Here is a 22,802-nt window from a genome sequence, read left to right as displayed (position 1 = left end):
AGGTGAGAGCTCCACTGAGATTACTCACACTCAACCTTTACCTAAAAACACATTGCATCCACAGAATAATACACGTTTCAATGGAAAAGCCAGTAGCTTATTCCCAATTTGTGAGGTAGGTCAACACAAAAAGCACCCTGGATTCAATCCAGGCGACAATAATAGCCCTAACAACTTCTATACTTACTTTTCCTCTGACATTATCAACTATTATCACAGCTTCAACAACCAATGGCAACCTGGAGGTCAGATACTTCCCAACCAGACGCTTCCCTTCCCAGATAAAACCAGCCGGACTGTGACCCCAGGCTCTTCATTACAACAGCTAATCCTTCAAAGCTGAGAAGTTTCCAGCATGAGGAAATCATTGTGTTTCATTAACAAATACATGCTTAGTTTCTTTAAAAAAATCTGGTACGTACATTAATTCTTCAACACACAATTCCAATTTTAGAAAAAAAAAGATATTCTGAATTCCTCTCGTCACCTGCACAGGAGGAGACAGAATGAAGGAGGTATCTCAGCTACAGATGGTAACGTGGCCCAGTGACAGGCAGTGTAGTTCACTGATGAGATTAAGAACTGACCAATACAGGTTTTTGTGTTTTGGTTCCCAGAGCTGGGAGGCATTAACTGACTGTTCACAGTTAACACCACATAAATGCATCCCCCTGCCTCCTCTGAAAAATCTGTGTGCTGATTGCTTTGCAATAGTGTTGGCAGATCACAATATTACGACAGGATCTAAAGTCTAAAGAGCTGAGTGTAAAAACAGCAAGTACGGTCACGCAATATCAATCCCATGGTATTCAATTTACTCAGGTGATGTCCACCTTCTAAATCCAGTACAAGAAGAGCTGCCAATTAACTCATCTTGAGAGGGTAATCAACACAAACCCAACATCCATGCAACTCTGATACTGACAATCTCAAACTTGCTCAATTTCACCTGCTATATCCACAACATTATATAGGTATTTCAGCAGGACAACACGTACATTGAATGGGGAAAATGGAGAAAAAAGACAGCTTTTGCAAAGATGGCTAACAGAAATCAATTCCTCTAACAGCTAAGATGAAAGGCACAGGCTTACAATGTACCAGAAATAAACCCAAAACATAATTCCATCCCATAAATTAATTCTTCACAGGTGAATAGATACAGAGCTCCTCTGCCTTTCAATTTCCATTCACCTAGTTCCCCCCCACCTCTCTGACTTCCACAGGTATCCTTTTCTGTTACAAAAATGTAGTTAAAACACAAAACTACAAAAAAGCTGGTGGTATCCCCATGCAGCACATTCTTGGAAGTACAATTCAGTGTTACCTCAAAAGGAGTTACATCCAATTTAAATAAACTTCCCAACTGATACTGCAAAAAGAACCACTTCAGAAATAAATCTTTAGTGACCAAACATCACAAACCAGCGAGAACATCTGAAAATACCTGCCCTTCACCCCTCTCATGGCATGTTCCACATCCTTATATATACGTACTCTTCCTTTACCCCTGTCAAACAGGTCATTTATCATATTTTATAGAACCTTAAGCTGAACTCGATGTCACCATGCCACAGATGCTTACAGGCTGTTAGTTTCACTTCTACTGCAAGATTGCTTCAGTCTCTTCACAATATTAAGAAGAAATTTAACAGGCAAATATTCAGATGCTAACAAATAAACCCACCCATCCCTGTGGCATGTTCATTAGCACCTACCTTTCCCTGTAGTCATTATCTGCAGTGCTCCTGAGATGCTGAGGAAGAGCACTGTGCTCCGAAAGCAGCCCTACTGTACATGTCTCTCCGTAACTTAACCACCAGCAAACTCTCCACCCTCCTAAATGACTTCTCTGTGTGACCTAGCAGATGATTGCCACCTCTCCTCCAAAATAAAAGCCTGTTCAGCATTCAGCTGAGCACCATTTTTCCTCCTCTGCCTGTTTGCTCACATTACTCCCTTTTAAATTTAAGGATTTTAAATCCAGAGTGCAGTAATATGCTTGTTTACAAATTTGTGTAATAGAAAGGAAACAGAGCTGGTCTTGCCCATTTATATCTTCCACAAGGATGTACAGTCAGCTGGCAGTACTGATTTTTGAATCATAGACATTATTACTTTCTCAACCCCTGTGGGGATAAAGGGGTCTTTCCTTGCTTTTTTATAGCAAGGGAATGCTGAGTCAATTAAATTAATTTCCTATTTCATTTTCTATTTCAGCTTGAAAACAAAATAGAGAACAAGACATAATGGAAAATTAAATTGCACAATGAGGCATGAATGCAGAAGAGCACAGCACGGTGTTTGTCAGTTCAAAACCTCTCTGTGGTATCACAAAAACTCACCCCTCCTTCCAGTCTAATTCTGGTGCTCGGATATGTGTTGACAAACAAACAATATCCCACCCACAGGCACATGGCAACACTTGGTTATTTTTCTCCTTATAATAGATAGTGAAGTGACATCCAGTGACTAGCTTTATTACTAGCATAACATGGGAATCTAGAATAGGTAATTTTCGGCTAATTGCCTCTGAGCTGTCAACTTCCTCTTAAACCAAAAGAGAATCAACCCAACAAGCAGCATTACTTATCTTAGATTAAACAATACCTCAAATACAGAAGTAGTTCTGTTCAGGAATAACACTGTTCCTTCTTCTCAGGCTTTCAGCAACTGGAATCATCACTTTTGCTATTTAAACATTGTTTTAATCTGATTACTCCTAGAACTAACAAAACCAGGCAACTACTAAAACTGCATCCTCCTCTCACCTTACTCTGTGTAAGCATATGTGGGGGAGAGAGCTCAGCTCCAGACTGCTGGCGTTACCTCTCCTGCTTTCATTTCCTTGCAGCCCAAGACCAATAACACCTCCGCTATTCTTAAGTCTTGCTCTCCTGAGCAAATGCAAAATTCCGTGTAGAAAAGGAAGTTTGGTCCCCTTCCTACGAACAGGTACTACGTTACTGGCACACCACTGCAGTATCCCTGCACACACCTGTGTAGAAGGGTCTCACAGAAATCACATCACGTATGTAAAATAAACATACGTACAAATGTTTCACGTTAACACATTGTATTATGATACCATAATGATCAAGAGCATGAAAAATGCATCAAAACAGTTTGGTTACTAATAGCTCTGGTTTGGATCATTTCCTATCCATCTGTATCTCTCAGCAGGTCACTTATCACGTTCCTAATCTTGAATATAAAGTCTTCCAGGCTCCTGGTAGATTCAAGACAATTCAAACCCACGGAAAAAAAATTGCATGCTTTATGCTCAGGTCCTTCCAGACATGAGGCCAAGAAAGCCTGTGCAGCATGAATTTCCTGGAGTAAATGAAAGCCTGTTTATGTCCAATAGCCTCTCCCCGTATCACATCCAATTAAAGATCATCACGCAACGCCACGCGAAGACAGCAGCTGACGAGCTGGCAATTATTGGCTCTTTCATGCTGAAAACGTATTTGTCCCAGAGGAATAAGGCATCTGCATAATTAGCAAAAGCAGTTATACAAAAAATAATTAGCCTGCTGAAAGCCTGAAGGGGGAAAAAACTATAATTTTTGCTTCAAGAGGCTGACTAATTATAGGCCCGATAACAAAACAGAGATGCACCACGAATCATCGAGAAACCCACTGTGGATTTTAACTTCATATTCCAGACATAAGGTCTTCTGGTAGCCTAGCAACAAGCAGCATACTTCAGCATACCAAAACCTCCCTCCCTCTTCACGAAACACCTCGCACAATGCAAACCTCCCCCACCCCACCACTCGCTTGATTCTTCTATTATCAAACAGTGAAAACAAAACCTAGCCAAATAAAATAGCCATCAAGATAAATCCAAAGCAACAGCAATGGACCACAGTACAGAAAAGTAAATATAAGGAAATAATTCATATTTTTGATTCTTTACAACGCTCACAGTCTGATTAGAGCCGATTCATTTGTTTCATACATGGGATCAGAATATATCCTGTTCTTTAAAGGACTTTTACTAGTAAGCTCAATAAAATTTTGTTCACCTGTGTATGTGTGTCATACAAAGCGTTACAAGAAATCTTTAGCAACTTATAGAAACCTCACTCATCTCCAAATTACTCCTGATATACAAAAAAAGCTGTTGCAGTTGCTTTTTTTTTTTTTTAATTTGAATCTTCAGTGATCAGCAACACTAGGGTCTATCCCACTCAGCAGAGGGAGCAGTCCAGAAAACTCATCCCAAGCAGTAAGCTGAAATCTAAAGGATCAATCTTAACCCTAATTCTTCTTTGACCAGGTATTTTGGCACGCTTCACCATTTCAGAAACAATTCTCACCTTCCCACCTGCCCAGTAACACTATGTTGTGCGAGAAGTCAGCTCTGCCAACCATTTCAAATCCTGTTGTAACTGGCACGCTCCAGTTGTCCTGGGCCAGGGCTCAGTAACAAATCATGCTTTTACTCAGCCTGCTCCGGGTTACCCAGCTGAGAAGTACAGATCCCACATACTCACCCGTAAGACCACATGAAAAAGTTAGACATGATCTTTGCTAGTGTTTTTGGAAGTCATGATACCACTTGAATCTTGCCATTTCAGAGGCATGCCTTACCCCTGCACAACACAAAGCCCTTACACAAGGGGGTGAATTCAAGAGGCAACGTGTTCGTTTTCAGCCAGGTCTATCCTGCGGCCTCTGCTCTCTGCCAGCAGCACTAGCACCCATCCCACCCAACACAGGGAGCATCCAGGACAGAAAATCCAGCATGAGCAGGTGCTGCTGCTTCTTCTGCAGCACTGCTTAATGCTGATGAGTGCTTACAGAGCTGCAGGCTGCACGAACATCTGCCTGTCTGCTTCCCAAAACCTCTGGGACACGAACGCAGCCTGTGTAGAGCTGGAAATAGAAGAAGGTAGGTACAGAGAGGCACGAACCTGAGTTTGCTGCTGCTGTAGGCAAGGCCTGGGAGTTAGAAACCAAAGGGAGTGCTACCAACACTAACAGGTAGGCGTCCTCATAATCGATATCGTACGCTGCCAGAAGCAAAGGACTACCAAGGCTGAGACAGCTGTTTCCTGAGAAAGGCTAATCTTTTGGTCGTGCAATATTCATCATTCTTCCTGGTGACAGATGCTGAAAACGTCACCTTTGTTCAAAAGCTGCAGGAGGAATCAGGGACACAGGAAGCCCTACAGGACTTGCCTTTAGGTCATAACAAACTTGTGACCATGGGTGAAGATAAGCCTCCTCACTGGCTTACACAACCTCAAAAAGATAAACTACCCATTTTTTCATTCTTGGCAAAAGATGAAGAGTATCCTGGTAGACCAAAAAGAGAGCCAGTTCTTCCTGCACCTTGCTCCCCACAGCGCTCCTCCACACTCCCCAACTCCTCTTCCCCCGTGCTACTTTTTGGTCTCAACGCCCACTCAGGAGTTTCAACAGAGAAGAAATGCTAACACACCAGGGACTGCATCCAGCCACTGCACAAGCAAGGACAGTGAGACATCAGATTGGGTTAAGCAGAGTGAGGAAGCCAGAAGTATTTGTGTCAGGAAGCACAAAAAGACTGTTGGTGGAGTCAAGGGCACGAGACAGGGTGTGTAAGGTCCTCAGCAGTGTATATGCACGGGATTTAAACGTCACATTCATTAGAACGGTGGCAGAGGAAGGTGTATTAAAAATAATAATAATAATAATAATAATAATTCTCAGCAAAGCCTAAAAGCATCTATCTGTATTAGATGTATTACTTTACTTTCTTTACTTTTTTTTTTTTTTGAAAAAAAAAGGTCATGTTCTTAAGGAATCCTTCCTTGACTGAGTTTTAAAACATATGGTCTGCTTTCTTGGAAAGAGATGGCACACCAAGACTCATCTGCCTATTGTCCCATCTTGCTTCTTTTGATGTTTTCAAGACTGCCAGCAGCTATGAATCACATCATGACATATGCTGGGACATTCAGCCCGGAGACCAGAACCACCTCTCAAAAGCCAACCATTAGCAAGTGATGGCTCTGGTACTGTTCAGGATCCTGCATATCCTAAAATAATTGCAGAGCTAAAACTTGCATTGCAAATCCAAATTTACTCTAGCTTTTCACTCTTCACTGAAGTTCAATTCTTACACGTTATCTCACCTCTTTCATATTAATACTCATACTCTACTAATCAGTTGTGACATACCTGATTTTCTACAAAAATCACTTTCATTTGGCTTAGAAAAACCCTGAGTAAATTTAGCTTAAATTTAGCTAGTGGCACAATAACCACCTGAAACTTTTCCCCTCCTCATAGAGGAAAAACCCAGCAGGAATCCCACCCACAGACATCATCCCAGCACATCATTTGTTTAAAATGACAAAGTAGCAACACATCTCACAGGGCACAGAGAACAACTTAGTGTATCATACTATGTAGCTTGCTAACTTTTCCTGTTTTGAAAATCCAGTCCATTCCACTGCTAGCAAAACAAAAATCCTACCACAGCCTAGCCTGTGGAAAGCAGGGAAGCTGGATCAAGAGCATGCTTGTTTCAGGTTGAGCTAGGATTTCAGAATAAACATCTAGAGGTTGTAAACCTTAAGGTGTTTGCTAAGGGATTAAATATTCACTTTCTCCTTTAAAAAAAAAAAAAGTACAAGGAGATTTGCACCTCAACTGCACTCATAAGCAGATGAGGCCACTCTAAGCATCATCTACATGTACAGACCATATTTTCCTACATTGTGCAAAAGCATGGAGGAGTTTTAACCCATTGCAACACAGAGGAACCCGTTATAGGTTTTCATCATTTCCAGATGTAGAAGAGAATGTCATACGACATTTTGGAATAACCCAAAATACAACTTAATTTTCAAATAAGTCCATCTTATTCATTCCTGATGAATGAAATGAACCTGCAGCACTGAACCCGCATTTTTTCTACCTCTGCTCTACTCAGCTCTTGGCAGAAAGATGAATTCCCTCCTTTGACTCAGAGAGCATCTCAAAAATATTTCTAAAAATTAATTATATATGAAAAGCAGCAATAAGACACTTGTTTTTAAAGCAAGCAAAATCCTATGCTTGGACAAGCGCAAAAAGAAAGCTCTTATAAGAGGTTTCACTCTAGTTACCAGTCATACTCATACAACGCATACAAACTTAGAAATTACAAAACACGATTCCTAAACAATATGAACATTAAATAGGACACTATGTTAATATGTACACATTGTACTTTGTAGGGCATTAAAACTGAAGAGGCTTTTCCTCCTAATTTACTATTTATTTTACCATCAATTTAAAGAAAGATGCCCATAGACTTGCAAACAGAAGTTGGATTTTCCTAATGGAAGTCAAGAGGAAAACAAAGTTAGCAATACCTTCTGTTCTTGAAATTCTCCTTAATACTACCAGGAACACAGAGCAGACTAACTAAACATCTACTCAAGCTGTGTGTATATTTCTGAATGATCTCCCATAGTTGTTTTTCCTAGCAGGATACTGTTTTTCCATCCATTGTCTCACCAACTGAAAATTACTAAAGGCACCAAAAAGAACGCAGGCACTTCTACTCACCCCCTGAACTCTGGATCATGTTTCCAGATTTCTGGACCTCGTCGAATTTTGTAAAAATTACATTCAACCTGTTTGAAAGTTAAAGAAAAATCTACAATCAGTAGTTGAATTTAACTTTTAAGGAACCTTCCTATTTAAGACATTACAGGACAGATTTTGCTTGACTCACATCATTGGAAATGCTGTCAGAAAAGTCAATATGGAAGGCAGTTTTTTTTAAATTATTAAAAGAATCACAATGTCCAATGGCTGATAAAGAAAAAAAACAGTGATACTATACAGACAAAAGAAATACGATTGGAAATACTACATTACTAAACATGTGGCAGGTCTCCTTCTAAATGCGTTTCCAGTTCATTACTGCTTTGCCTATTTTTAACCGTTTGCAGAAATACAACAGGAAAAAAACGCAAACTTTGCATAATATTGTTGTTTGCCCGTGACATTTCTTTCCTAATCACGTCATGGGCCCAGCAGAGCAGATCTTTACCCCATCTCATTATTCCTCCCTAGAGAGCATACCCCTTTAGGCCATGGCGCAGCAGATGCTTTCGCTAGAAAACAAGAGGCAACAGCATCACACCCCACCTCTGAAACCACCTCTTTCCATGCTCCCTTTTTGTGCATTGGTACACTGCCATCTCCTCCATCCTCTGATCCAACCATGTTCGATCCTGCACGTTAGAAACTGCAGGAAGACTAGAAGCATAGAAACAAATCACCACGCAGGCAGCTGCACAGATAGCCCAGGATGCAGCTGGGGAAGTGGAGGTGGTGAGGCTGGCCATGCCTACGTGACACTTAACTCAAGTGTAACGCTAAAACACAAGATAATAATGGAAACCCTTCTCCACCAGCTACAAGATCCCCTTAACCTCTGCGTCATTTCTACTCACCATGCCCCTCGGGCCTCTCTAACTCCTGCCAGGCTCGCAAATGCAACAGACCTTCTGTAACACTGGCACTGTGGAGAGGGGATAAAGCTTGGCTCCAGCTGCCCTCACCTCCTGTTAAAGCACTGAGGCGGTGCAGGAAGACCGCAGACCACGTAGCGTACAGCAGGGCAAGACACAACACTCCTGTAACCTCAACGTACTCCTCGATGGAGGAGTATTAACTTAAAACTCTTGGAGCTTCTGTACGGTACATATATCTGTCGTAAAGTGCTGAGATGGTTTAATAGCCAAATCCCTTGAGCCTGACTCCCTCCCAAACTCAGAAAACACCACAACAAACTGCAAGGTGAATAAAGGCTCTGATGTAACCGCCTCACACATCAGGTCTCAGATAAGCACAGGCTTAAAAAGCTAAAAAACAAAACACAGCAAGTTCCTGGATTTCACGTTGTCAAAGATCGCAAACCCTACACTAAGCATCTGTCCCAAGAAGCCAACTAGCACTGACTAAAACGTTTAGTATGATTTAGTGGCAGAAGCAGACGGACTGTTTGTGTTTGGCTTGTTTGTTTTAATAAAACCTTGTAACTGATGATAACGACTACAGGGTTCTCCAGATGACAACCTTGTAAGTCACATACACCCAGGCTACTCTAAATGCCCTCTCTAGACACACAGGAAAAACACCGTGTTACATCTTAACTCAGATAACTAATTAGCTTTCAAAAGATGCTGTGGCCGTAATTTTGAAATACTTAGACAAAGGTACAGGATCCACATTAAACAAAAAACCTAGGTAGGTGCATATGGAATGAAGGAAAAACTCTGATCCCAGGAAATGGTTCAATCATGCAGCACCTGAAGCCTTGCAAAAAGGAAAGGAGGGGATTAAAAAACCACACAAAAATAGTTAAAACACAAGGATCTTCTCAACTTACCGAGACTGGGGTAATCCTTTTTTACTGAGATCAGCCCTTACACGTTCACCGACGTGTCTGTAGATCTCCACAAGGCTGTTTATTGCTGCATCTCGAACCTGAACATCGGATATGAGAGAAATAAGTCATCTTTATTATTTAAATAAATAAATCCCTGCCCTACTTTGGAGAAAGAGATTTGCATATTTCCCAGCAACAACAGCTGCCCCATACACATGATCTCAAAAGCCTCCGCTCCTAGCGGTATCAGTGTATTCCATTAGCAGTATCAGGAGGTCTAATTTTACCTAACTTTCCATGCCGATGATAAAATATGGAGGGAGGGATCATCAGCCACCTGAGTCACCACGTGAAAAGCTGAGTGAGCTGCAAACGGAGCAGTTTCCCAGTCAGAACCCCCAGACCCACTGCTCCTGCAAAAAGCTTGTTCTGGGCTGGATATTGCCCAGCACAAGGAAACGGCATTCATACAGAAAAACACATGGCAGAAGAATAAGGGTGCGACAACCCCTGTAGTCCTGCTCCAGGCTTCGTGGCAGTACTAACACCTCCAGCCCTGAGTCGCACGCCTCCACTCAACAGCGAAAGCCCCGACACAAGGCAAGGCCAGCAGAGGAAGCAAAAATACCACCAGGGTCAAAGTACTAAAAACTTCCAACTCCCTGGCCAATCTTTATCTGATCGTAAATGAAATTCACCTTAACACCAGAGCAAAGCAGCAGCATGAAGCCATTAATAGTTGTGCACCCTGTGCTTTACCTGCTGTCCGAGGTATCTCACCAGCACCAGGAAGGAACACTCGGCCTAGATTCTCTGCTGAATAGTTTTGCATGTTTTCCACGCTCATTTGCAAAACTGACTGCTGGGCATATCTTTCCGTCTGCCTCCCACCAGAAGAGCTGGAAACCTGAATGAAGTGTCACCTGTGCCTACTAAAACCCCCTTCCTCCATCAGATGCGGTGGGCAGAGAAGGTTCCGCCCGCACAAATACTGCAAGAGCCATGCACTTCTGCTTGCTTCTAATGTTAACCCTCCCCTCCACAAAAAAGGGGGTTCCCAAAGCAATCCAGGGCAGACACGCACACCCTGCTTCCCACAAAACATGACTAGCACTCAACTCACGCCCCTCTCACCCCGCTGTCCTGCTCTGCCTCATTTCCATCCAGCAGTTTTCTTCGTTCACCTCAGCCCTTCACCAGCGGCCCGGCCTCTCTCCTCCCTGCCCACCAGCCCCGCCAGGGCAGGACACACGCCTGCGGCTCAGTGCCCCCAGTGCCCTCCCAGGGCGGCCCCAAAGGGCTTCAGGCCTGCGCCAAGCTACGCAGAGGTCTGTCTGGGGCACTGGGTGAACCCCACAAGGGTGAGGCAGGCTGCCCCTACCGCCACGCTGGCTTTAAGCTGCCACAGCAATAGCAAAACTTTAGGGCTCAATTTTATTTCTCCGGAAGCATAACAATATTTAAACGATAGCTAACTGATGCTCACCATGTTACAGAAGCTCTTAATTAGCTAAAAATAAAAACAAACAAAAAAAAAAAAACACTCCTTATGAAAAGGGCAATAAGAAGCCTCCCACATCCCCAACAAAAGGGAAAAATACTGCGCTTGCCATGGATCTCGCTCTGCACCACGTTTCACCAAGAGAGGGCAGCATTGACTGAGCATCAGCAGGCTCAGACGTCCCACGCCTCAGGAGCAGGCACCCTCGCAGACAAGAGATTTGTATCTGACCAGCTCAGGCATGAGATGATTTAGCAAGGGGAGGCCCTGACAACCATGGAAATATGGCCAACACAAACCCTTTCCCCAGGTGCCCACCCCAGGCTTCCTCCCAGCTAAATACCCGCTCCAGACCTGGATCACAAGTGTCACCCACACTGGGAGGACAACGGGGATACTCAAAGCCTGCAGGTGCCTGTGCTCCACGGCATTAAGGGGAACCTTTCCTCCTCACCCCCTCTCTTCTCACTGACCTCGCTTGTTTACATCTAATTTCAGGTTACGCTACAAGCTCTCCTTAGCAAGAGAGGCCTCTTTGCACCAGTGCTGGGGGCTGGCCTTATTTAGTAAGGCATACATAACAACAGAGCCGGGAAACAGTAAGATACGGAAAAGGGAACAGAAAGTACATGGAAGTGACAGGCTTTTTTTTTTTCCCCAGTATGTATTTTCGACTTGTACTCTGGATTTAAGGCTCCCATCCAGCTTAGCTTGCTTCTAGCCCTTAGTCACAATCTCCTCACACAACTTGTGGCAGCACATGGCTAGGCTGTCAGACTGGTCCCATTTTGCCCTCCCTGCCCAGAGGGGTTCTTATCTGAAGGTGCTCAGATGCTGCACTGAGCCCAGAGGGATCCCCCAGCTTCCCTTGCATTCAGGTTTTTTGTTCCGTTCACATCGCCTGCAGACCGACGCTGTTCTGTTGAAGTGTTGATGCGATTTAGACGTTGTTGTAGACGTATTTCAAATCTTACCCATTCGAAACCAACCAAAGGATCTCCCAGTCAGCACTCACCGAGAGCAGCACAGTTAGCTACCTTGCCAGCCAGAACCCAGAGCCCCGCTCACTGACAAGGACAATCAGCACAACTTTAAGAAGCAACTCGCACCAAACGCTTACCTGGCTGTTGGGATCTCCAAGTAAGTTACAGATGTGTGGCACTATCTTACTCAGCGTTAAGCTCTGAGCTCCAGATCTGGCAATAAAGAACAAAAGGACACCAGCGTGAATCCCAGGGCAAGCCTGTGTGCACAGCTTCGGACTGCGGGAGGTTCGACTTACGCATTGAGTGTTGCAATAAGGCAGAGGCAGATCCCTTCTCTCGTCCGGAAATTCTTGTGTTTGAATCCTCCTAGCATCCTATCCCACACGTACTGTGAAAGACAAAAGAAAGTCAGACAGGGAAAAAGGAAACAGAGACTATTTCTCCCAGCAGACACGCGTCACAACATCTCTGGAGCTTGTACATAAGCTTTACATCAATCGAGGCAGAACAGGACAGGTGGGAAACCATTTTTAGGTGTGACCAATTCTTTATTCTTTGCTGAATTCACCCTAACTCACTGCTAGCTAGAATACTTTTACTTAAACAAAGCAAGCGCCTTCCAGCACCCAGAGCAATTACCGTGACACCTACCTACCCCTTCCCGGGGAAAGCCAGCTAACACTCACACCCTCCCATACACATCCCGACCACCAGGCATGCAACAGCATTCTCAAACGAAAACTCAGAACAGAAGCCGAAGGAGATGAGTTTCAGACAGGGGCACGCAGGAAGAAACCTTCTGATAGAAGAAAAAGCCAGAAAGAATTAACAACCCTGCAGAGCACCAGAGCATCGAAGCCATACGGTCTCGAGCAGCTCCTTGCTCAGCAGCCAGTCGCTCAGTCGCATGCCGCGAAGGCTCGTCAGGCGTACCTGCGGGTTAGCAGCTTGATCCATGATTTTCAGCAGCAAGGTCTGATCCTGCTCCCTCACCGAGTCTTTGGAGTCTCCCAGCCTGTCGAGCAAACTTGGCAGCACTGCAGGAAGAGAACAGCGACACCCCCAACTCTCAGAAGGAAACTGCCTCGACGCCCCTTGGCTCCCCAGTTTATTATTTCCCCCGGCTTATTATTTTATTTTTCGCCCCGTTACGAAGGCTCAGCCTCTTTCCAAGTTGCATTTCCGCAGCCCTGCACCCGCGTGCCCCCTACGCGCAGCCCTTACCTGTGCCGATCTGGGCCTTGAAGCGGTCCTGCAGGCGCGACACCAGGGCGGAGAGGATGTCGATGCCCAGGAGGACCACCTGCAAGCGGAGCACAGGCGGCGCTTCAGCACGGGGGCAGCCGCGGGGCTCCTCGTGCGGAGGGCAGCCCCTTGAACCTTTGCTCCCCGGGGTGCTCGCTGCCAGGAGCCCGGCCGGGCGACCGCCAGGCAGGGCTAATTAGCGCCTCCCGGCTAATTGCGCCTCACTGGGAAGCGGTGCGGGCTGGGGGCGCACCCCGCGCCCGGCAGGGGGCGCGCTCTGCCGCCGGCCCCGCCCCCTCGGGTGCTGACCCCGCCCCCTATGCAAATCAGCCCCCCCCGCCACCGCGGGGCACGCTGGGTAGCGCCCCGCCAGCCGCGGCTCCGACCGGCGCCGGGGAGGGGCAGGCGGCGGGCTCGGGGGGGTGGGGGGTGGGAGGGGGCGGGCACGCGGAGCGCGCCCCCGAGCCGCGGGGCCGTGCGGGGGGGCGCCGGCGGCGCGCGCCCCCTCGCCGTGACCGCGGCGGCGCTCGGCCGTGCCTCAGCGCGGGCGGGCGGGGAGCGGCCGCAACCGTCCTTATCTTGGGGTTGCGCGGCCGCCCGATGAACGCGTGGTGAGGGCGGCCCTGCTAACGCCGGGCAACACGCGCAGCGCCCGCCGTGCGCGGGGCGCAATTTTTGGAACCGCGCTGCGGCACCGCCGTGCGCGCAGCACCCACGCGGCCCCGGCCGCCGAGCGGGGTGGGGGGGGGGGGCGCTGCTCAACCCCGCGCCGCCGCCGCCTCCCCGCCGGCGCGGGGCCCCCGCACCACCCGCACGTCAGCCCCGACCCCGAAGGGGGAGGCTCCGCGCCGCCCGGCCTTCCGGCAATGCCGACCCGTAAGTACCGGCGCAGGAGGGCCCCTCCCCGCTGGGGGCGTTATGTAGCGGAGATGGCCCCTGCAACCTCTCCCGCCTCCCTGCCGGCTCCCCGGGAGCCATCGCTCCCAGCGACCAGGGCTCCTGCGAAATACACCCCGTCTTGATACTGAAAAGCTGCCTTAAAGTAATAAAAATTCATCAAAATTCACTTCCAAGAACCCGAAGCACCTGCCCGTGACACCTGGGTGGCACTGAAAGGCCTGCAGGCAGCCCCGCGTATCAGAGCGCACACTTGGAGTCTCAAAGCGCAAAAATGAAATCGTAAGAGAATTCAGCCGCACAATTAATATTTTTAAATGTTTCTTAGATAACCTTGGATTCACACGCAGAGGCCTGGAGGAGCACTTCTGTACTCTAAACAAGCCCAGCGTATGGATGAAAAAGAACTCTCCCCAGACAATACAAGCCACAAGCGCAGGAGCCATGGCACAGCCCCTCACCGCCCTCAGCACATGAAACATCCAGGGCGGAGCACCCAAGATCTAGCGAGAGATGTTCCCTGCGTGTGCAAATTTAGTCCTGAAGCCAAGCACGTGTGTGGGGTCAGGTGGCAGTAACACAACCCCCGGCAGACGGACGGACACGAGACCCCAGCCCGACAGCCTCAGCACAGCCCCCGGCCACGTGCGCTACCCTGCCGGGCACGCTTTGCACGGCGAGCATCAAACAACAAAAACGCAGCAGCAGCACGATCGCTTTCACCGGCACGACCCCAGGATGTGGCAAAAGAGCTGAGCAGGGGGAAGAACCCTGGACTATCGATTCCGAGTCTCTCTGGAGCCATGAGCTGCCATCCAGCCCGTCAGACACCGCTTTCAGAAGTCACAAACAATTCTGGATGCTGGGCCATCGATTTGTCATTCAATACAGCAGTACCTCCGGGAGCAGCTGCCTGGCTGGGATGTAAGTTTTTCCACTGGAACGCGGACCACAATCTCCTGGAATGGCTTCCCAGTGGAAAAACCCGCCTCTTGCTTCTCATCATGCACAGACAGATTTCTAAATACGTAGGATTTAGAAAATTTAATTAATGAATGTGGGAATTTAATTTCCAAACAGAGCGGTCCTATACCGACTTTTCTTCTGTTTTAAGATACCGACCAGAGGCCAGACATCTGTTTTGGATTTCAGAGAACAGGGAAGAATCCCTACAGAACCCTTTCAGCGGGTTTTTCTGCCCTCCAACACAGCCATTCCCCGACCCCTCTGCACACGCTGCAGTCCCAGCCACGAGACTCTCACACACACCTCACCCGTACGCCGTGAGGAGCAGAGCAGCTTCCCACAGGTCTTCTGGGGCGAGAAGAGCAGGGAGCATCCCCGTGCCCTGAGCCCCCCCGCTGCTCTAACACAGAGCTCGGAGCATTTCTCATCCCCTCAAACTCTTGTTTGTGAAAACGCACCAAGCAGCACCACCTCAGGAGCACCGCTCAGCCCCCGGTTCAGCCAACCAGCCCATCTGAAGCCCGCAGCGCAGCAACGCCCACGAGCAGAGAGGCTGCCTGACAAACGGCCGAGCTAGCGGCAATGAAACCATAAAACGAGCAAAAGAAACGGTTAATGAACGCCCTCCTTCGTTTACAGATCTGGGAAGAGAGGAGCAACTCAGTAAATAATGCATAGCTCTAGAGTGGAGCAAATCCCAGGGGGCCTCAAGTCTATCGCTGGGAGCATTAAGGAAAAATTCGTCAGGAGCGATCACCACAGGGATGGTTTGTACAGCTACCCTTAGGACACAAGGGGACCTTTCTTGCTCAAAAGCAGAAAATCCTAGGAACCGTTTTTCTGGGTCCAGTAAAAAAAAAAAAACCAACAGAGAAACAGCCCTGGCCTGCTGTAAGGGCTACAGCCTGGGCAGGACGCATCAGAAATTCAAAGCAGCTTAAGGCAAGGCACCACAGAGCACGAAGTCACTGCTACAGAAAAGCCAGCAAGAAAAACGGGCGGAGGCCTAAAGGAGCGTGACTGGCGGTGTGTGGACACCGCTTCCAGGAGAGCTGCCGGGGGCATCGGGGTGAAGGAGCCGGGGGCCAGCCCCAGCCCCCCGCCGACGAGCAGCACCTCGGGAGCTCGAGGCAAAGCGAAGCATCACGCACTGGGTGCGGGGCCATCTCTTACGGAGATGCAACAACAGTACGGCAGGGAAAGGAGGAAAGGGACGTCGAGACGCTCTGCTTTGTCTTCCATGGGAACCCTGAAAGCCCTTGTTATGGCAGCCAGTAAATCGCCGGGTGTAGCAACGTGCCTTGTTAACAGCCCGGGTTGGTTTTCCTAATCAAGGTGTTTCCCACCCCACTGGAAGGGAAAGAAAGCCTGCTGCAGTGCTCAGAGAAAGCCAGAAACCACGCTGGCAATCTGCCTGCAGGCACAGCCGTATTAGCTGGGGCGTCTCAAAGCTCCTAGCACAGAAGTGCTGACCCCAACTCCAGCAGCAAGACCTCCGAGAACAGAAAATGCTCAGCGCATCGTAGATGGAAGCAGAAATGCCTCTGAGGGGCCCGACAGCACCTGGAAACGCTGCCGTAATCCCCAACACCCTAACGGTACAACAACAAACTCCACGCAGAAAAGAAGAACCATCCAAGATACCTCTGCTAGCTGCAAAAAGAAAAACCACACCGAGATAACTGCCCACGTAGGCGAGGAGAGGGATGCCAGGTGCAGAAAGGAGCCCAGCTGGTGAGGGAATGCCTCCTCCACAGAGGAAGATGTCGCTTCAGCAGGACTCTCTTCTTGTAAAGACGCTGCTTTAGCCCACAGGTTGGCTGCTGCCGCCCAACTGGAGCAGGCTGCTGGCCAAGCCCTCAGCAAACACTGCTGCACGACAGAGTCAGCGCTAGCAGGTACCAGGTCTCCGAGAAGAGCTGAAACTCTGGTCAGCTGGCCACGCAGAAAGCCTGTAACAACCTCTAACGCAAGGGCACTGGCCTGAATTCTGCCCAAATTCCAGCTCGGGTAAGCACAAAATCCCTGCCTGGAATTCCCCCTTGGTTTCTGCCAGAAAAGGCCTTTCTTCACTTTCTGTTGCTAAAGAGGGCTGGGAAGCGCTGAGAAGTGCTGCTAGCAGCCAAGTAAATAAGCAACTGATTTTATAGCTCCCAGAGAGCCTTGGAGGTTCAATTATTTAGAAAGAACAGCACAAAGTATTTACTGGGCAGTGGAGCTGGAGGAAAAGGTGAAAGCCAGGCTACATTTAACAGCCCCAAAAAGCAACACAAAGAGGCTTCTCAGGTGCTCCTCACCTGCAGCCATAAAGGAGTGCCACTTTCAGCCACGGCTCTGTACAACCAACCTCCGGGCAGAGCGAGGGCTGAGCTGGCTCTCCCAGCAACTGGCACAGCAGCTGGGAAACGGGAGCATCCAAGCAACGTTTTCACACGGAATGTGTTCTTCCACCACGCTCAGCAGATCTTCACGCAAGTTTTACCTACAACAGATCAAGCACGTGCTGAACACGCGTCCAGTAGCTCTGGGACAGCTCTTCCAGTGCTCAGCATCACAAGAGAGGAGGATTTCAAAAGCTGGTGTGACAAAACTGGAAGCTGGGGTTCCCAGAGAACCAAGTGGGACCCTGACACGTCAGGGAAAGAGCCAGACGTGAGGAGAAGCACAAAGACGCCAGCCTCCGGGACGAAGCAGCATCACTTGTAAGTGTGGAGGATCTCACCACGTGCTGCCTCTCTGCACCTCCTGCTCCCAGCCCCCTGGGGCCAGCGAAGGTGCAGCAGCCCAGGCAGAAGCAGTGCCCTCGAGGGATGCCCCAAGGTACACGTAGGTGGAGAGGAGACTTCCGAGCTGCAGTCCCACCACTGAGCTGCTCGCCCGAATGCAAAGGGTCTGTGCCTGCTTAAAACAAAGGGCGAGCTGACGGCAATGCTCTCCGCACGCTCCAGAACCAGACGCCACGTGCCCCAAACGCACAGGAAACGAGCGTTCTTCTCCTTCCTAAGCGCTCCCCCCTCCTCAACTCCCCCTGACCCACGCGTCCGTCCCTCTGCCTTGTTGGCTGTCAGTGCCGAGATGTGGAGCAACAGCTGAAGCACGGCTCTGCCGAGCTCCCACACGAGCTCCCACCTTCTGCTCCTCCCTCAGCTGCAGGCAGACAGCCTCAGTCCCCTCCAGCACAGGCTCAGCTACAGGACAAGAGTGCAGCACAACGCACCCGAGTTCGGGCACACCCTCAGGCCACACTGCGCACGGCCAGAAACCCAGACAGGTTTTGCCATCTCGAGCAGGCTACCTACCCGCACAGACCTAGGGGCTGAGGCACCTGACGTTTCGGGTCTGAAATGGTTGGGGTCATCACCCCAGGGGTGTTAATCAGTTCAGAGGCTTTGCAGGAGTCGCTGAATTCCTGCAGAAGGAAATAAAACTGTGTGCAAATGCCTCAAGGGAAGAGGAGGGAATTCTTCGTCCTGCGCTGTGTGATGGAGCCAGCATTTTCTGAAGGGGAAAGAACGAGCTCAGAGAGCGGCTGATAGCACAAGCGGAAAATTATAGGGACAAACCACACACAATTTGGCTTCTCTAACTACTTCTAGAAACACGTTTAAGCAGGTGAGGCAAATAGCTCCCATCAACACTGCAGTGTCTCATCTGCACTGGAAGAGCTCTCTTAGGCTGGGAATCCACAGAAAGCATCCCTCACATCTCGCGGGTTAATACTAGAAGGGAATGAATTCAGTGTTTAACTGAAGCATCAGCTCTTGGATTAATTATTTCAAATGGTTCTCTTAAGAGACAGAAATACATCGGAGGATCAGAAGCTTCCGTGTGCCACACGAACACACCCAGCCCAGCGCAGCCTGTACCGACGCCGACACGGCGCGTCCGCCTCCACTCACCTCCCGCTGCCTTCACCACCTTCTGCTCTCCTTCACAGCTCCAGCGTTATTTTCAACATGACAACGGGTTTTAATGATTATTTTAATTGCGAGCTTAAAAGATCAGCTGTCTTGGTTTGCAATTCAGTCATTTCTCAGAGAGGTTTACTCTCACTGGACATTTGTCAACTAACAGTGTTCTGCTGAGCAGGACGCACATTGTTTTACCAGATTTTTTATACAAGCAGTTAACAGCAAAGTGAACAGCACAGCATACTTTTATAAAAATGCAAGAAATTAAGCAACTGAATATAGCTGAGTAAAAAGATGGTGTCACACAACAGGGGGAAGCTGTTACACACACAGCACAAATTTGAAGACTGAAAAAGCAACGCTGAAAAATAACTACAACCTGCTGGATCCGAGCTACATTTCCCCTAAGAGGAAAGGGAACAGTAATCTTCCGAATTACTGCAGTTAAAAATCACCTGGTTCCACTAACGCAGTGTAAAAATTTTTGTAGTTTGCAAAGCAGTCAACTCAATCGGACCAGCCATCATAGGCAGGTTCAAAGGATTTTTGCCGGTGTTTTGTTTGTTTGTTTGTTTAGCCACTAAGGGATTCTAACAGAGGCCTGGTGAAATTTTCTAACGCGCAAATTAGGTGCCAGCTCCAGGTGAAATCAGCAGCACCACAGGCACCAATGCCTCCAACAAGCACCCTTCACATCTTCGAAGCTTTTCTCCTCCATGCTGCCTCATCCCTTTTACCCGTACCGACTGGACGTTACGCAAGCCCTCCTGTTCCCAAAACTGAGGGTGGTTTCTCAGCTTTGAAGCAACTATTCCAAACAAAAAGTGCCTCATTATTTGGGATGGAAACAAATGATGAAGGAATGCGTTTTATGCGTAAGTGAAAGCATAGAAGCTCCAAGAACCAAGAGGTGATGTCGTGGCAGATTCTCAAATAAGGCAGCCAGGATGCCAGGCACAGCACCGTGACGCCGCTGAGCTGACCTGAAGAGCTCGCCCGTTTGTCTCCTCCCATCCCAGGCAGCCCTACTGCACATTCCGCACGGAGGCACAAGACAAAAACTCTTCAAGCTTCAGAGCCAGAAGGGGGCTCACCAGTAAAATCAGGTTGCAAGGGGGCTCCAGAGGCCAGCAGTTCAGCACGCTCCCCACCCCACTGCTCCAAATTAGATCAGGTTGGTCACGCTTATACAAAGCACTTTGGTCTGTTTGAGTCTCAACATCTTAGGCCTTCAGCTGCCACTAATTTCAAGTGTTCATTAAAACTCCCAGTAGCTTGATGTATTCTAGTTAGAAGCAGTCCTGTTAATTTATGAATGGATTTAATGAGCTTCTGTGTCACCACCAAGACCTTGCTGGCAGGAAGCGAAATAGCAACACAGATTATTTTTTTTTGGATCCTTCTCCAGGCACAGAAGCACAATACAGACGACTCTTTGAGGTCCCTGAAGGCTCCAGCTACGTGATCCGACCCATGCCAATCCCGCATTTCACCAGTTTCACGCAGGTGAAAAGGAGCTACGACACGGATCAAGCAGCACAAACAGTGTGTGTGTGTCTGTGTGTGTGTGTGTGTGTGTGTGTGTCGAGTTCCAGGCACAGCAGGAATCGCTACACTCTTCTCAGTAACGAAAGAGCACCACCGGGCTTTTGGTTTATTTATCTAGGAGGTTTTGTTTAACTTGACAACGTGTGATAAAAGTAAAAAGTTCAAAGCCGTACACAGCGATAGGCTCCAATTGCTCTTCCTCTCTATCAGTCTGTGTCAACAGCAACTTCGCTCAGGGAAAAGGAAGAGCTGCTGCCTGCGAGCCTCCTGCGGCGCCTGTTTCAGAAGAACAGAGATGGAGTTTCACACATCAGGCCAGCAAACATCGCTTAGACAAAGAGCAGTTAAGATGTGGCGATGCCCAGGGACAACACCAAGAAATAAAATACCCTTTCCTGATAACACCGCTCCTGGTGCTGATTGGAGATCCAGTGACCGCTTTTGCTTCAGCGCAGACGTTGTAAGAAAAGTCTGACAGCTCACTTGCTGACTCTCCACAAAACGAACAGCACCAAGTGATCGCAAAGGGAATCCAACTACAGTTATACCTCTTTTGTGCCCTTCATTTATTTCCTCCTGTAAAATAGGGGCTAACAGCACCTCCCTGCACCCTCGCAAGATGGGGGGAAAATATAAACCGGTGGTTTTCAAGAGCTTTCACATCCTCATCTGGAACTACGGAGCGTTATTACTATCATAAACTTGTCACGGTGAGATCTAGCAGTACGGTCTGTATGTTGGAAAAAGTCTGATCTGGCCACCCCACAGAGGCCTGCCTGCAGCGCTGGGGCCGTGCCAGCACGCGGCCCAGTTACACAGCGGGGCCAAAGACCCATACGTGCAGGAAAAACGTCCACGCTGAGCTACTCCGTACGCTCACATCGCCATTTAAAGAGATTTCTCCTCCCTCCTTCAAAGGACTGAAAATATTTTGCGAGCATGCATGCACATTCTGTGCCTCGTCTTCCCATTCATACATCAAAGGTGCCACAAACACAGAAAAAGGGAAGCGGAGCACAGATTCTTCTTTAACTCTTTCTTTTTAGGAAAGAACCGCAAGAGAACACAGACCCTGCACTCTTTCGACACATTTTGACTTCTCATCAGCCAAACCTAAGGGCTGGAGCTGGACGTGGCACTGCGATGCCGTTAAGGCGACCTGCTGCTTGCTGCAGGACCCGTCAGACCCGCAGGAACACCGAACCTGATGCCAGTTGTCTGCACCCACATCCTTCCCCCCAGGAGCTGAACAGCAGGAGGATCAGTCGCTGCACGTTTCAGACCTTTTGATGACTTAGTTCAGCCCTTTAAGGCTACCTGAAGTGTGTTAGGAGGGAAAAAGAGCAATTGCAGAAACAGATTTCAGACACTAAGCTCTCGGAGCCTACCAGGCAGCCCGAATGCTCTTTAAGGAGTCCCCCCGCTCTGCCCTGACCTCACAGGTGCCTTGCTGATTCGTGGATGAAGAGACTCGGTAAATAATCCAAGAGCATAAACTTTTTATTTCAAAGACAGATCCCCCCTCCCCAGAAGTGCCTTTAATTCATCCTACCACGTTCGCTTGCGACACAGCAGCTAGTGTAAAGCAGATGATTGTTCTTTGAGGATCTTTAACTAATGAGGATGTTACACCCCCAAGGGGTACTTACAGAGCCCCCCTGCCTCTGCACAGCTCTGCCTGCGGGCAGGTGAGGTTCTTCTACACCCCTCAATTATTTTCACCTTTCAGGGATGGGAAAAAAAAGAGTGCCCTAATCCCAGAATCCCACCAAGAGCAGCAATGGGAGGATGCCTTCGCACAGCCAAAGCACTGCAAGCACACGTGACGAGTCTCAGCCGGCAAAAAGCCACAGCAGAACCACCAGAGACATTTTCCTACCATGGACTTCAGCAAGAAGGGTGGTGATCAACTCCTCCCTGATCATCCAGGAGAAGGATGAAGAGAAATCCTCGTAGATTAGCTGGAAAGGAAACCAGCATAACGAGCAGAAGGGCACTGAAACGGGGAAATTCAGGAGGCTTGGAAATCTTCAAAGGACCTGTTTTAAGCGTAGGTCGTACAAATGTCTGACAAGACATCCAGGCACATTGGGTTGTCATCTCTGAACAAGGAACTGGATGAGACCATTTCCCAAGGTCCCCTACATTACAACACCCACAGAGCCTCCAGGTTTCTTCCGTGCCACTAGAAACACAAATAGCACCAAAAAAGTTCATTTACTAGCTGGTAAACATTCTGCACAAACACCAGAAGGCAAATTGGCACCAGACTCTTATTAACAACCCACTGCAGATATAAATTACACTGGCAAATCAAAGCTACCCCCAGGGCAAAGCTGACACCCTGGTTAGCAAAACTCTGT

The 22,802-nt window shown here is 48.3% G+C and overlaps 1 protein-coding gene and 1 non-coding gene across 6 annotated transcripts in view; one reads left to right on the top strand and one right to left on the bottom strand.

Moving 5' to 3' along the window:
- Window positions 1-22,802, bottom strand: part of CLASP1 (cytoplasmic linker associated protein 1) — a 164,669-nt gene that overhangs the window by 117,462 nt on the left and 24,405 nt on the right. For all 5 annotated transcript variants that reach the window (XM_035536857.2, XM_050711378.1, XM_050711380.1 and 2 more), the window contains exons 3-8: window positions 13,097-13,175; window positions 12,806-12,909; window positions 12,169-12,260; window positions 12,007-12,082; window positions 9,386-9,483; window positions 7,552-7,619 (exon numbers count right to left, since the gene is read on the bottom strand). In XM_035536857.2, coding sequence (XP_035392750.1) covers window positions 7,552-7,619; window positions 9,386-9,483; window positions 12,007-12,082; window positions 12,169-12,260; window positions 12,806-12,909; window positions 13,097-13,175 — 517 coding nt within the window. The remainder of the gene's footprint in view (window positions 1-7,551; window positions 7,620-9,385; window positions 9,484-12,006; window positions 12,083-12,168; window positions 12,261-12,805; window positions 12,910-13,096; window positions 13,176-22,802) is intronic.
- LOC118243199 (U4atac minor spliceosomal RNA) lies at window positions 13,685-13,800 on the top strand. Its single transcript, XR_004777226.1, has one exon. It is a non-coding gene; the product is annotated as a U4atac minor spliceosomal RNA (small nuclear RNA).

Source organism: Cygnus atratus, chromosome 6 (genome assembly GCF_013377495.2).
Source record: "Cygnus atratus isolate AKBS03 ecotype Queensland, Australia chromosome 6, CAtr_DNAZoo_HiC_assembly, whole genome shotgun sequence".
NCBI lineage: Eukaryota > Metazoa > Chordata > Aves > Anseriformes > Anatidae > Cygnus > Cygnus atratus.
Note: the sequence above shows the minus strand (reverse complement) of the source record. Positions and strands in the feature narration are given on the sequence as shown.